The 16,392-nt window shown below is 37.0% G+C and overlaps 1 protein-coding gene across 2 annotated transcripts; it reads right to left on the bottom strand.

Annotated features, from left to right (window-relative positions):
* Positions 1 to 24: 24 nt before the first annotated feature.
* Positions 25 to 10,989, bottom strand: slc1a2a (solute carrier family 1 member 2a). 2 transcript variants are annotated; one of them, XM_077229381.1, is made up of 12 exons: positions 10,667 to 10,989; positions 7,834 to 7,973; positions 6,899 to 7,051; positions 6,058 to 6,308; positions 5,774 to 5,909; positions 5,546 to 5,672; positions 4,583 to 4,816; positions 4,227 to 4,421; positions 3,282 to 3,416; positions 2,848 to 3,064; positions 2,117 to 2,170; positions 25 to 1,965 (listed from the first exon to the last, which is right to left on the bottom strand). In XM_077229381.1, the coding sequence occupies exons 2-11, from the start codon at positions 7,961 to 7,963 to the stop codon at positions 2,153 to 2,155; spliced, it is 1,596 nt and encodes a 531-aa protein (XP_077085496.1). In that variant the 5' UTR covers positions 7,964 to 7,973; positions 10,667 to 10,989; the 3' UTR covers positions 25 to 1,965; positions 2,117 to 2,152. The 2 variants fall into 2 exon arrangements, with proteins under 2 accessions (XP_077085496.1, XP_077085495.1); XM_077229380.1 differs by lacking the exon at positions 2,117 to 2,170.
* Positions 10,990 to 16,392: the final 5,403 nt, after the last annotated feature.

The raw sequence follows: 16,392 nt of genomic DNA, 5'->3' as shown, positions 1-16,392 counted from the left end.
AAACTGAAGAAAAACAAGAAACACTTTGAGACAAGAAGCATTGCCTTTATTTACAATTTGTTATATGTATTTAATAGAAAAATAGAGGAAAAAGACTAATTTAAAAAGTGGACAGTTTGGTAGGCAAAGTTATACAATGTCTTTGTAACCAAACAGGGTTGCACAAATAAAAAGAGCAGGATAGTCACATTTATACCATACATCACAGTACCTCTAGACGTGTCAGGCCCTGCATAAACAGATATTCCAACAGTGCACACATTTATATTACAGATACTGTATCTACTGTAGGTTGCACTTTATTTTCTCTGCACTCTATAGGGCTGTCAAATCTGTACCAAGCCTGGTGTATAATTATTAGTAATTAGACTTTTCCCCCTAGTTTCATTATCCCTAACAAAATGTTTAACAATACATAGATTTTGAGACAAAATAACAGTGAAAAATGTGCTTACATTCCATACATACATTTTTACTCATCAGTCAGTGTTTCACAACCACCTGTTCCAAGTGGCGTATCCAGTACATAGTGATAACTAAGACAACCTGTTACACTCTAATCTACCAAGTAAAATAATATACTCAAGTGAATACACGAATTGCAGTTGTTTTATAAAACAACAGACAAAAAGAGATTAAATAAACACCACACTTAAGTTTGCATGAAAAATTTATCTAAAATATGACAGCATATATATGTGTATTTATTTATTTACAGAAAGTGCAAGGAGGCACTTTAATGAGACATTTTAAGATTCTGGTGCAAAAGAGGAATGTTTATTGTGGTGCTCTAATAGTAATTAAAAACTACTAAATTAAATGGTGCAGATTTAATTATAAATCTCAATTCTGTCGTCTCTTAACATGCTGACAACCTGAGCACCAACCAACATAAGAGCCTCTATTATCAGCACATATAGAATCCATTCAACTGGATTTAATATCTATGTATCCAAAATGGCTCCTCAGAGAATCAAACACTATTATTGATCTACGATGCAAGACAATGGGATTGCGTTTGATATTAATGTCATAAAGTCTTCTGGCTGCACCGTTTGCAGTTGATGTCTTCAAGGCAAGATTGCAACTTAGCAAATAAATACATAAATAAATCAAAAACTTAACAAAGCACACAGATACGTACAAAACCTACACACATGCAAGTCCCTTCCCTCAAACAAAAACACGCATAAATATCTGAATATCTTCTCATGTAGTCCACTATGTAGTATATTAAAGCCACCATTCCTTTCAGATAACGCCAATCAACCAATGTCATACTTTATGTCTAATCGCTCTGTAATTGCTGACGTGGCATTTACGTCGGGTGGCATCTAAAAATAAGTGGCAGCCTTTAGAGGCAAACCACTATTTCAGAACCTCTAAGTACATTGGTAAGCTCTTATAAGAGGCTGATCTGGAGTGCCGCCAGCAAGGGTTAATCCACCTAAGCCAAGCCAGTCAAAGGTATCTTCAGCAAACAAACTGCACTTCTCTCCTCCTGCCACTAGTAGTGCTCTAGGGTCAGTCTGGGGTCCCAGGCTGGACAAGCCATTGTGATCCTTCTATGGGGTAGCCTTAAGGCAGCAGGTTTCAGATCGATCGCCAAACCCAAGGCCTAGAACTATCAAAATCCTTGAGTGTGAATAATAATGTATGAGGCTGAACCAGCTAAACCACTACGAGCACCAGCTACTTTCGAGCTACATTCTCTTCCCTTTGTGAATCAAATTAACTGAGATTGTCATACAAAAGTCAACGCTTGTGCATATGTAAAGTTCTGTGGTAACTTCTGATTGTTTATGTATATGTATAAAATTAGCATTTGGTTTTCATCAGAAAGGATAAACTTGTGGGACTCAGGATAAGGCGGAGCTGGATCTGTGTGCTGTGTTACTCGCGTATCCATGGTTCCTCCTCAACAAGTGAGAACTCCGCAGGGGAACCATTTGAGGCCAAGGTTACCTGAAAGCAATTATCAGGGACAACTAACTGTTGGACCAAGGCACAGTCAAAATGCATTAACCGGTGCTAACTAAACTGTTTATGGTTTGGAGCAGAGAGTCTGATATTTTAACAGTATAATTTATATCCAAATTCACAGAAATGTACCCACCACAAGACAGATAATAATTAGCTGCAGCAGGATTCCTTACAGAATGCTGAAAGACTGAATACAGATAGAGAAAATCATTTGAAATACAATAATTTGTATATACAAACTTTGCATTGTTTTCCTTATTGCAGTGAATCTCTGCCCAAAGCTAATCTTCTAAAAGTGCCACGTGTGCTACCACACAGACCTATGCATTTTTGAAACACAGGGTTAAAATTTCTACTGTGAAAAAGAGGCAAACACTGCAGTTTTCTTACTGATGGAAATCAATCACTTTTCTGTCAAGCTTAAAAACATTCAGCTTGAAAGAATGAAATAGCAGCCTTTGTCATCTCAAAATGTAGATAGTAAAAATGAGGTGCGCATTAATGCTTTGTATCACTTTCATTTTTTGTTGAGAACCCCCAAAGGCAGCTTGGCATTATTACAATACAAAAATGTAAATGCATAACTGTACACACTTATATAATTGCCAAAATAGATCATATCCAAATACTGATAAGGATATACAAAGCCTGCACAAAAACTGCTATTTCACTGAGTACCAGAACAAATAAATAAACCATATTTATTTATTCCTTTGTTTTGTTTCATTTCTTATGCCTTCACATCAGGAATGATCAAAAAATACAAAAGTGTAAAAAAAAATTTCACAATGATACATACAATGTCGGGGAAAGAAATAAAAGCATCTACATACAGGTTTCTATGTCTGTGAGAGTGAAATGTACCTTGCAGTCATCTATCTGGACCGGCTGATAGGAGTTGTGAGATGTATATACACCGTGGTTAGTGTTATTCTCAAAAAAAGATTGTGTCTTGGCCATCTCAAAGTCATCTGGCCTTTGCTGCGCATCAAATAGGTCAAGCTCATCTTTGGAGAGGTGGTACACAATTCCCGCCCCGTACGAGTCACCAACGACATTGACTGATGTTCGGAAACGATCCCTGTTTGATAAAGCAGGGGGAAACAAAGAAAGGTACCACATCTCTCAAGGTTAAACCACTCCAAATGCCAGTAGGGCTTGTATCAACATGCAAAGCAAATGGTTAAACATGCCATGACACTAAATTGAACTGGAGATCATTTTTGATTGACAACTAATCCTTGAGCTAAAATTTGTGTTCCACTTAATCAGCAGGGAAAGAGATTGATTTAACTTACAGTAACCAGTCGACTGCTACCAGTAAACTGATGTCTTGAGTCGGTAGTCCCACGGCTGTCAAGATAAGAAGCATCGTCACCAGACCAGCACTGGGAATACTGGCTGCTCCTACGCTAGCGAGAGTCGCTGTAAGGCTACAAACAAAACATACATTTTCATTTGATTATTTGCAAACTTTAAGAATAATACATCCCTTGGCTCTAATTTGTTTCAAACAAGTAGAATGCAGACCACTAAAGGAACAATTCTCCTAAAAAGTAAAATTCTGTCAATATTTATTCACCATCATGTCAATCCAAACTGATACTCTGCATGTGATTTTTCTTTTCTGTGGAACTCAAGAGAACGTTCAAAGAATCTTCAAACAGCTATTGTTCATATAGCAACAGGTCATAGTGACCACATCTGTAAAGCTATAAAACATACTACAGTACATATTCCCAAGCCTTCTAAAACACTATGATAGCTTTATATGACAGACACACTGAAATTTAAGTCTTCATTTACTGATAATCGCTGTTACCAGATCGAGTTCTCAGAAAGAGGACCAGAAAGAGTTCTCGAGAACCGGATCAGTCCAACTCATAAAAGGAATCACTATTTTGAGCTGATTCTTTTCAATGAACCAGTTGCTTGGTTTCACAAATCAGATTGTTCTATTATTCTTAATGATGTGAATGTACCCAAATAATATAAGTAACATAACATGGACAACCTTTATAATTCTTCTGTAATTTTAAGAGCTTGCAGACGTGATCACTAAGAATGTTGTATGGCAAGAATCTTCTGTTTTTGTTCCACAGACAAAAAGGCGGTAAGCAGGTTTGGAACAACATGAGGATGAGAAAACCATGATTGAATTTTTATTTAATTTTATGTAGCCACCAGTGAAGAATATTAGTGTAAAGCACATATTTACATGCCTAGACGTTTTTTGTTCTTACCTGACTGTCACTATCTGACCAGGATCAAGTTCTATTCCATTCATCTGGGCAATAAAGATGGCCGCTACTGCCTCATAAAGTGCTGTACCGTCCATGTTGATCGTTGCTCCAACAGGTAATACAAATCGAGTGACTCTCTTGTCAATGCCCAGATTTTCCTCCAGACAGCGGAAAGTGACAGGTAATGTCCCAGCACTACAAGAGAGGCATATCAAGATTTCCGATTTACTCGTACAATATTCAATTTCTGAAGATGCCAAATGAAACAATAGCCTTCCCTTTCTTTAACTCGATGTGTCTAAAAATTCTCAAAGGTAAAACCATGGCACAACTAGAGGAAAAGTTATATAATTTACCTAGAAGCTGTTCCTAAAGCGGTGACCCAAGCCTGGAAAATTCCCATGAAGAATGTATATGGGTTTTTCCGAACAATAACAAAATATATTAAGGGAAGGAAAATTGCTCCGTGAATGATAAGTCCAACGATGACAGTGACCATGTACATTCCAAGCTGCCTGGCCACCATCTCCAGATCATTAATTGAAATAATCTTCCCACAGATCAGACACGCAATACCAACAGGGGAATACCTGTTACAAGACAGAGACGTGCAGCTAAGTCAAGATCCTACATAACAGATTAATCAGTAATACAATGGCAGGAAACAAACTGAGACAGAAAGTCAGTTCAATAGAGTTAAAGGCAGTTAAACAGTTTCAATCACCACCATTAACACTACTGTTCAAAGGTTTATGGTCAGTAAGATTTCTCAAAAATAAATGAATACTTTTATTCAGCAAGGACGCATTAAAATAAACACTATTAAAGCACTATTGAACAAATGTGGCATGAAAGACATTTATTTTATGTTGCAAAACAATTCTGCTTCAAATAAATGCTGTTTTTAACTTTCTTTTAATCAAACAATCTTTTTAAATAATGCATCACGGTTTCCACAAAAATATTAAGCAACTGTTTTTGACATTGATTATAATAAGAAATGTGTTTTGAGCAGCATATTAGAATGATTTCTGAAGGATCATGTGACACTGAAGACTGGAGTAATGCTGTAAATTCAGCTTTACCATAACAGCAATAAATTACATTTTAAAATATATTAAAATAGAAAACAGTTCTTTTAAATTGTAATAATGTTTCACAATATGACTGTTTTACTGTATTTTTTTATCCTATAAATGCACCCTTGGTGAGCATAAAATGTATATATGTCAGTTAATAAATCAGTCAACAAATGGACTACTAAAGGTAGAAAATGGACATCATGTAAACTTTACTCATTAACAATCATAAAAGCTGACCACATGATCATGCCGACAAGCTTCATAACGATCTCGTTGAGAACGTTGAAAAAATCGAGCATCAGCTTGGCTTTTTCTCCCATCTTTCCCATACAAATGCCGAATGCCACAAAGAACCCAATGATACCTAGAGAAACACACAATGCCACCATGTTAATGTGAAGTACATGACTATATATACAAACGACACTTTCATGCCAATATCACGGAATCAAAGCCATCTAATACCTAACACATTCATGCCGCTCTTGAATTGAAGAGACTTCTTGATCACATATTTTGCTGCACCCTTGGTAGAATTTCGCCCAAATCGAGTTGGAACTGGAGGAGGAGCTACTTCTACTTTGTTAGTAACAGTCTGGATCTACATAAAGAGATTGAAGAACTGTTTATTATTAATAATTCTGTCACTGTATATTAATGAAAGACTAATGAGAAGATGAAAGATTGACAAAAATAGTATTAAAAAAAGTAAAATTATATGAAGTCAAAAGCACATTGGATGCACACACCTGCTGGAAACAAGCCTGAACAAGATTTTCTGGAAACAGATTTCTGATGAGATCAAACAAGGCATCTAAACTGGACACTTCATCATTCTTTTTCCCTTCGCCCAGGTTTGCCTTCAGTTTGGGGTTACCGGGGTGGATGAGGAGCACCAAGATCACCCCAAGCACGGCTGCGATGACGGTGGTAGACATGTAGTACACCATGGCCCTTGTGCCCAAACGCCCACTGGACTTGGCATCCAACCCTGCTAATCCTAAAAAATAAATAATAAATAATAAAAAGTAAATACTACTGATACTAAAAGTTAAAGGCAAAAGTTTATCAGATTAAGTTTTATAATCATTCTCTATGTGAATAGTGAATGAGTAACAAATTTGGAATGTTTTGAATTTATTATTTACTTTTTTTGTTGTTGCTAACATGTTTAAACATGTTCTACTCATAAACCACTGAAACTGATCTGCCCTAAATTTAATAGGCATGCTTTTTTATTTGATCTTTTACTGAATTACCAAGGAATAGTTGAAAAGACAAAAAATGGCTTAGCCATTTCAAAATCACAATTTCTGTAGCTATTCCATTTAAAATTGTAAAAGCTATCATAAAAGCTGTAACATTGTGGTTATTACTTTGACTTCAAAGTCATTGCATGCAGGTTATTTCTGTGTCTGAATTCATTGCTGATGGTCTTTGAGATCCATACGCATATTATTGGTCAATATATCAATATCGCATTGTGGATGCAGCTATATTTATGCTGGTTTACCAGCATATACATAGCAATAAAAAAAGGTATTATTTTTTACAATGATACCATTGTTGGAGGTGTTTAGCAAACAGTACCTGTGATCAAACTTGAGATGATCAGAGGCAAAATCACCATTTTTAACATCCTCATGAGAATGTCACCCGGGAAGGCAATGACCATAATGACATCAGCGGGGAGTGGTGATATGTACCGCAGGAGCATACCAGCTACTGAACCTGCTATCACACCTGAGGTAGACACAGAGAAACTCAGTGAACATCAGCGTACAGAAATTAGACATTTCAATGAGAAATAACTCTGATAAAAGTACCATTGAATAGGATTCTGAGATTTCATTTATCCTAGATAACCCACTCAGCCAACTATATTAGTGAGTGCACTTTGATACATGCATGTCACATGCAAACAACAACAAAACCATGGCAAAGTTAGTATTAATAAGCTCGACCATGATCAGAAAGTACATGTAAAATAATTAAATGAATAATGTATTATACTAACTGTAACATATATAGCTTGAATAGCTGTATAGTTTACATTTTAAAACATTGATGTCTGTAATCCTTAATTAACACACATTGAGTGTGCACAGCAAACAATAAATGAAATAGGTAACACTTTATTTTACAGTGTTCTTGTTACATATGTTACATGTACTTACCATAGTAATAACAGTAAATTATGCATAATTACAGGTACATGCAACTAACCCTCAACCAAATCTTAATCCTACCCTTACCCTATAGTAAGTACATGTAGTTGCTTAATATTACTCAGTATAATCTATTAAAAATATTGTCTGACTAGTATCGTGGAGTAATATTGTTTTAACATAGTGCTTTAATTAAAAAAACTGAGTCTAATAAACGGATGGCTGCATGGCCATATTGCATGTGAAAGCTTTCCGGTAATTATAATGATCATATCCATGCATATTTGACCACAAATAGTAACAAGTGTTATTCCATTAGCAAATTGTCAAAGTAACAAAAATGCTAAAGTAACTTGCCAAGGATTGTGAGCGTAAGTAGCATGTTCTTCATGAGTTTGTCACAGAAGCCTCCACACATGGGCTCTTCAGGTGTTGTAGGAGAGTCCAAATGATTCTCATGCATTCTGATCTCCACTTGTTTCTGCATTTTGTTGGCACTGGTAGACGGAAGAAGTGGAGCAGACAGTAAAGTATGTCAATATAAATGATCTAATCAAGAAGCTCTAGTACACAGTATGAGCTAAACTTGTGAAATCAAGTCCTTCATGAAATTATCACTTGAAGCAAAATGTATTCATTGTCATAGATACAGATTGTTGTTGGTGTCAGTTTGTGGGACCAAAATATGTTTGTGTATGACATGTGCTGCAGACACATTGACACAGAATGGCAATGCTGTGTAATATCTTGCGTTTGTATCTTACATTCCATTTTGTACAGCTTACAACTGCACGTATTGTACAGATCCAATCGATGTCCATGAACCACAGAGTGGAATGCAAATACAAATGTAATGTTATCTGTCCAGGTAATGTTTGATATAAAACCATAACCACACTAATAAAATGTAATAAAAAAAGCACTATGACATATTTTGGACAATTATATAATTGGCATTTTTCACTGATTTGGGGAATTTGAGAATTTGAAGATTTTGGGAAGTGAGGGTATCACATCAGCAGTACTGGGTTTTCTAGGAATATGACTAACATGCCTGTCATTCTTTCATCACCTTTACTGTTGTCTACCAGCTGAATACCAACTACTACAGGTGGTCATGTCATGTCACATGTCACGAGAGATGTTTAGCTTTACTCTGGTCTGGATTAAAAGGCTTTAAGAAGTCAGCTCTCCTCTCCAACAGAGATAACCTTGTTTGGTTACATAACCATAGGCTTGCAGTACTTAAGCGCATGCATGCAACAACAGTATATTGCAACAGGATGACCATTGACAGTCCTATATGTTATGTATCTCAAAGGCTATCTTTGGACCAGTACTATTCAATGATCATTACCTGCATGGAAAGATTTAAGGAAATGCAAAGAAAAATTGTTAATACACATGCAACAAAAAAAAACATCTACCAAATCAGAAAAGAAACACAGCTACTCTAATGACATAAAATGTCTTCTACTGTTTGTGTACATTGTGAACTCTCAAAGTAGCTGGAATCCGGCTCATCTGAACACGATTAAAAAACTGAATGATGCCAAAGAAATCAAAGACTGTCTGATACACACAGCTCCAGTCCTAATGAGATAGAAGCCTGGAGAATGGTTCATTTTAGCCATTCGAGCACAGCAATAATTGCGTTGCACAACAGTTGAGAGTATGTAGCAAAAGTCAATGCGTGAGTGAGTTTTGGTTTCACACTGTAAATAATAGCATTTGACTACTTTAAATTGATTAAATTATTCAAAAAATTCCAAAAGATTTGATTGGTAATTGTTAGTGCTGAGAATAGCATTCAACAAAACAAACAAAAAAACATACTGTGTGTGTAAAGGATATGTGTGTGTGTGTGTGTGTGTGTGTGTGTGTGTGTGTGTGTGTGTGTGTGTGTGTGTGTGTGTGTGTGTGTGTGTGTGTGTGTGTGTGTGTGTGTGTGTGTGTGTGTGTGTGTGTGTGTGTGTGTGTGTGTGTGTGTCTATATTAGTTCTCACCAGTGTTGGGGGTAACTTATTACAAGTAACTTGAGTTACGTAATCAGATTACTTTTTCAAGTAAAAAGTAAAGTAACGCATTACTTTTTCAATTTACAACAAAATATATGAGTTACTTTTTCAAATAAGTAACGCTAGTTACTTTTTCACATTTATTGACTGACAGCTCTCCTGTCCCCATGTTGAGAGAAATAAAGTGAGGTGTTGTGTGCATTTGCATTGAACATGCATTTACTCATCTCACTTGCACAAAAACATTCAGTATTCCTCAAAATGAATAAAAACAGTCAAATGCAATCTCAGAATTTTGTGCAAATGTTTTATAATTAACTATGTTAAATTACACAAATACACTTTATGTATTTAATCTCACTTTATTAACCAATGTCTTTGCTGCTGACCTACAATGATCTAATTCAACCATACTAATAAGCAAAAATGACTTTAGATTAGGTTTAGAAATAAGAGTGTTGAACTTCCTTCTCCTGTATCCTATTGTTTTTTAATCAAGAACAGCAGCAGCTGAAAGGTTTGTTTGAGCGGCGCCCTCTACTGTACAGTAGTAAATATGCATTTCCTTCAGCCTTAGGCTTATTCATTTAACTTTTGATGTGAAAGGGCCTTAACAATTGGCAAAAATAGATTGTTTTTGCTGTTATTAAAAAACAAACAAACAAGCCTATGCAGGTGAGAAAAAGTAACGCAAAAGTAATGTAACGCATTACGTTCCATAAAAAGTAACTAAGTAACGTACTTAGTTACTTTTTTGGTGAGTAACGCAATATTGTAATGCATTACTTTTAAAAGTAACTTTCCCCAACACTGGTTCTCACTGACATGAAGTCTGAGGTGAGCGACAAAAAGAGTTTGTCTGTAGGTTATTTAGAGATTAAGTGATTGTCATTTGGATCTTTTTAGAAATCAGTTAATTTAAGGCAATAGCAACAAGGCATATATAGTACATGCTTTTCCTACAGACGTTGTTGACTTTGTTAATTTTTATTTGCTGGAAACATACACAATCTTATAAAAGATTAGCAAAAAAAAAAAAGCTTTTCAGACTGACCGTAACCATTAAGCAAAAATTCACCAGGGTAAAGCTATTCAAAAGTTGTAAAATAAAAATAACAACATTGCAAGGACAAGCAAGATGATCCCGAGAGACTTTTCATCATCCATCTTACCTGTTGTGGTGCAGTTACTAAAAGGGAAGAGTTTCGCAGCAGTTTGCTAGACAGCCATGGGCTATACAAATTCCTTTGAATGAAATACTGCAATCTACAATTTATCCATCAGGAAATCCGGTCCAGGTCATTAGAAATGTCAATCAAAAACTCGAAGCAACAGGTGGATAGCAGTGCAATAAGTGATAGCTCTGATGCAATCAGCAACTCTTCCTTTCAAGATCAATCAAATTGACGGATAGGAGATTCCATGCACAATCCTCTGTCTTTGAATCGATCTTATCCCACCATTAGTACTAGTGAAATGGGCTAAGAGGTGCTGCTCAGGGCTCCGTGGGGCAACTTGGAGGAGGAGTCTAACACCCAGATTATGTGTAAGTAGCAGGTAATATGCTTGAGACTCTTCGTCCTCTCTCTCATCGTTTCAACCCCTCCATCTCACTCCCCAGGTCTGATCTTCTCTAATGAGCTCTGAAATGAATGAACGGAATCAAAGAGTGATACATGGCAGAAATACAGATTCAGGCGAGCTGTCAGGCAATAACATTTGCAAAATAAAGCCATTCAAAATCTGTGAACTAGATTCTGACTCTGATAACGAAAAGTTAATTGGTTGTATGTGTGATTATTTGCATATAACCAGGGCAAAACTGTGTTATACATTTATACAGACTGTTTGGTTCTTTCTAGGGGGACATAATGACCTTAACTTTGCATTATTTTAGGAAATCCCAATCTTGACCTGTGATGACCTTTCAGTTGTGCAGACTCTGGCCTAACATGACAGAAATTGGCAGGGGCATCTCATGATCTCTAAGCAGGACGCCGTCAAATCCACCTAACAAAATCAAACAATTAGTAGTGCATGAGAACAGAGGTCTTCTCAGTGATATTTCAGGTTTAAAATCATTAAAAGCTCCATTTTAATTACATTAAAATGCAACCTTACGCTTTTATAAATATTCTTATAAATACTCAAAAACTGGCCTGCCTTTTCAGTCACAAAATGATGACTAAATACAGAAAATATTAAAATATTGTCCTTGTTAAACATACTGACACTGCTTTATCTGTCTGTAGTGAATCTGCAGGTTACCTACTGTCCCACCAGATGAAACACTTGTTTTCTGGAGTGTGGCCACATGCAAGGAAAGTGCACAGGCACATGGTCTCACATCTGCGGTCTACCCCCCACCTGTGCTACACCATGCTGAATGCAGTCCAGCACACTTTTCAAGCTCATCCACCTGACTCCAGTCTCCATGCTTAGCAGACAGGTGTCTATAATTAACTAATCTGTTCCAAACCTCTGTAATCCCTCATACATAGACATGGTTCACACACACACACGCACATACATTCTCAGGTGAAAGTACTGCATGTACACAAGCCTCTCATGTGTTATTTCAAACATACATTTTACATTCCTATACATGACATTGCTATGGAAATCTAACACTTTAAATGACCTTGATTATGTGGTCTTGTGCTGGTGTGCAGTGGCATGCATCTCTAGGAACCTGAAATTGATCTAGAACATGATTGACAAATTTCAGATTTCCAAAATCAGATTTTTCCTAAATTTTTTATTTGAAGTGATCAAGTGGCACTGCTCAACAGTAAAGTTTAACTATACAATTACTATGGTTCCCAATGGTCATGTAGCTGGATTAAGTAACACAAGCATGTGGTGCATCACACGTGTGACGTCTGTCCACCTGATGTGGATATTTGAAGGTATAACAAAACATACAGAACCCACCTTAAAATGCGCCTTTTCTCACTTACAACATGTGAGCAAATTGTGGATCACATAAGAAAAACAGACAGGCCCATACCAGCCTTGCCAGCGTCATTGAGGTCAGTGGTCTGTGTTGCTCATGCATCATGCAACAGTGAGAATGAATCACAAAGTAAATTACAAGATAAATTCACATAATTGAACAAGTACCAAACATGTTATAAGGAGTTCAAAGCTGATCAAGTGCTACAGGAGTATATGGGTGTGTGCAGGTGTAGCTGACATTCTGGCTGCGTCCGAAAACGTCAGCTGACTTGTTGCCTCACTGCTCTATCAGGCAATGACTTTGCAGGCAGCATTTGCACAGAAAGTATCTTACAATACTGATTTCGGACAGACTTCCAAGTCAGCGTATTTTGTGGAGCGTATTTTTTCTCTTTTGGGGCTGTTGGGTGCTGAGGAACGGGCCTGTCTGACCAGAGCCCTTAGGATCGTGCTAATCTTCCCCCAATTACGGCACACCTGGATATCCTATGTTTCTCTGAATACTATTTTAATAAAAAATTTCAACAATTTTGTGACACCACAGGACTATTTCAAAAAGTTGCAATGAAACAGAAGCCATGACAGATTGTTTCTTCCCTATTGTGCTGTGTGTCTGAATGTAAATGATTATCGAAGAAGAAATAAAATGTAGGGTGGAGACTTGTGTAATATGTATTGGTTGTTGAATAGCTTTTGAGATGTGGAATTTTCAAATGAACACAAGCTTGCAGTGGCAGGGTTTAAGCACACTAAATGATTAAAGAGTCTGAGAGAGAGAAGTACAACTACCCATAATTGGAGAATTGTTGAGCATTGCCTATAGTGCCTTATGCACACATTTTTCATTGTAAATGACTTTGTCATTCATTTAAAATGTTTATTTTTGAGACCATACTTGTATTTATTTATTTCGGTGTCTTTCAGCTTAAACACATTTTTGTAGGATTTAATTAAAACCACTCCCACAACCTTCCACTATGCAATAGTTTCATATGTGATTCTTAGTCAGAGTAAATAAATTCTGCAATGTTTGTCATTACTGAGAGGAAGGCTTTAAAACTTTAACACACATTTTCACAATTCTTAGCAAATGCTTTTAAATACTATTTGCTAAGTATGAGTCAACTAAGTACATAAAAGTATGGGGCACACACTTTCAAAGGAGATAAAAGACTTTCAAGTCGAATATTTGGATGAGGGAGAATATCACCCTCATTGTTCCTCAGATTATCTTTAGAAATAAAGATGTTAGATAAACAGACAAACCTAGAAACCATAGACATAAACATATAGCTCTGCCTGGACTTGCCCAGCTTTATAACCCCCATTTCACTCTAACTCTCTCTCTCACACTCACTCACTCACTCACTCACTCACACACACACACACACACACACACACACACACACACACACACACACACACACACACACACACACACACACACACACACACACACACACACACACACACACACACACACACACACACACACACACACACACACACACACACACAAGCATAAGGTCAGGATCCTTCCCTGCAGGTTATAGGTAGTAACAGATTAGCAAGCTTCTACAATTTCTATTTTCAGATGCACAACATTACAGAAGAGTGTGGAAAACAGAGAACAACTCCCAGGGATGCCCAGTATCATGATGCTACACCTTTGCATTGTACACAAAATTATTGAATTGTTAAAGTCTATCTGAGACCCAAAGGAACCACACAGTGGAATATTCCCAGTGTGTTATTCACTGCCCGGCCAAAAAAGAAAAGAAAAAAAAAAGAGGTCTGTTTGGATTTAAGTTTATGATAATTTTTGCTGTGATTATAGTGTTTCTAGCATGTTATATGTTTGAAAACAGTTCTTCTAACCCTAATTGATGGAGTGTGTAGCTTTTCATTTCTTAAACAACAACAATGTAAGACATATCGTGGCCATATTCCAAGATGACAATGTCAAGATTCATCAGGCTCAAATTGTGAAAGAATGGTTGGGAGGGAGAGTGAAGAATCATTTTCGAACATGAATTAGCACCTTTGAGTCCAGACCTTAAATTCTTTGAAAGTCGATGGGATGTGCTGGAGATGAGAAGACTTTACAAAGTGCTCGGAACTGTCCATACAAGATCTTGACAAAAAATAGATGGACCTCTTGATGGAAATAAATGTTGTGATGTTATTTCCATCAAGAGGTCTATACATTTTTGGTCAAGATCTTGTATTGACAATGCAAGAGTCAAACACTCTGTAAAGTGTACTCCAGCACCCCAGCTACGTTTATGCAAAATAGATTCAGCAAAATCTGTAAATGAGATCCTAACTATATGAAACAATGAAACAATTTATTTGGTTGTATGTGTTGTTATTTGCATGACCCTGGCAAAACTGTTATACATTAATGCAGACTGCTTGGTTCTTTCTATGGAGACATAGGCTGCGTCCGAAATCGCGTACTTCCCTTCTATATAGTATGCGAAAAACAGTACGCGAGCAGAGTAGTATGTCCGAATTCATAGAATTCGAAAAATAGTAGGCGAAAAGTACCCGGATGACCTACTACTTCCGGCGAGATTCTGAAGTGCGCATACGATGGACACTTTACTATCCCATGATGCCACGGGAGAGGAGTTGTTGCCGTTATATTTGAAAATGGCGGAAACCGGAGACGCGGGAGTTTACAAGTGTAAGTACTATAAACACTTTTTGTTTAACACTAAATAGTTACAAAACTTTTATTTTTTATTTTACAACGATCTTATTTCTCCTTTACCTGTGTTGTTATTATGAAATATTTGTTGGGTAACTGTACATAGCAAGCTAAGTTACTGTTAACAAGTGTACCTCAGCTTGTCCATGTAACATTAATAGATTGACCATGGTTCATCACTAATGTTAAATCCTGTGTTGATGTTGCAGGGGCTGATGAACACACGCGTGTTCTGATTGAGTGGAGAGTGGCTAATGAAGCCCTCTTCACTGTAAAGCGAAATGCTGCAATAAAAGGTTTTGAGTAAGTATACAAGACCAGGGACGTGCACAGGGGGGTTGCTCAGGTTGCCCGGGCAACTGCCCATATGCCCTTCTCGACTCAAGTTGCCCTTCCGAGAAAAAAAAAATCGTACAATGGCTGCAGAATTTCACATAGGCCTAGATACATTTTTTATTTTATTTTTTTTAAATCGCAAAGCCTCATTCACTTCCATTCGTGCACCGAAAGTGAAAGTCAGTAAGGGAAGGGCAAACTGTTTACGTGGCTGTAGCGCTGCACGCGACCGGTGCGTAAGACCCCACAAATTACTTAAGGCCCCGCCTCCATCTCGTGTCATAGCGTGTCAATTAATGTGTACAACATCCATGACAAAATGAAGCGAAACTATCCTTCTGGTCACGAAAAGAGGAAGAAGAAAAAACCCATGAGAGTGAATTGCGGGAACAACAATCAGGTAAACTTGTGTTCTCTCCTCTCTAAGTTTGATGTCAGCAAAGTTTGATGTTTTTCGGTCTTGCTAACCTAGCTGGGCAGGCAGTGCATCTCTTGCATCACTTTGTGCCTGACAAAAGTGAGAGTAAAATAAAAAAAAATATTACGTTTGTTTTTGATAAACGACAAAGTGCAACGGTGTTTGTTTACTGCAGCTCGGAAAACATAACCGCGTCGCGTGTGTTATCGTGCGTTCATATGCGCGTGCACGAAATGAAACTCGCATTTTTCAAGCAGAAATATGTGGAGACCAGACATACTGTACAATACATGCACGTGAATGATGGCACTCCCAATCAAAGTCACATTTATAAAACAAGAAACTGATGATCTAGTCTCAGTGTAGTTAAAAACTCTAAACAACTGCACTAATTATGCAAGATAGAAAGCAATGTATTGACAATTTGACATTGATTGACTATTGATTTATAGGCTATATTGAATTTAAAATGT

This window comes from Siphateles boraxobius, unplaced genomic scaffold (assembly GCF_051911475.1).
Source record: "Siphateles boraxobius isolate OS27281-9 unplaced genomic scaffold, OSU_SipBor_1 130, whole genome shotgun sequence".
In the NCBI taxonomy this organism is placed as follows: Eukaryota; Metazoa; Chordata; class Actinopteri; order Cypriniformes; family Leuciscidae; genus Siphateles; species Siphateles boraxobius.
This window is presented reverse-complemented; position numbering and strand designations above follow the sequence as displayed.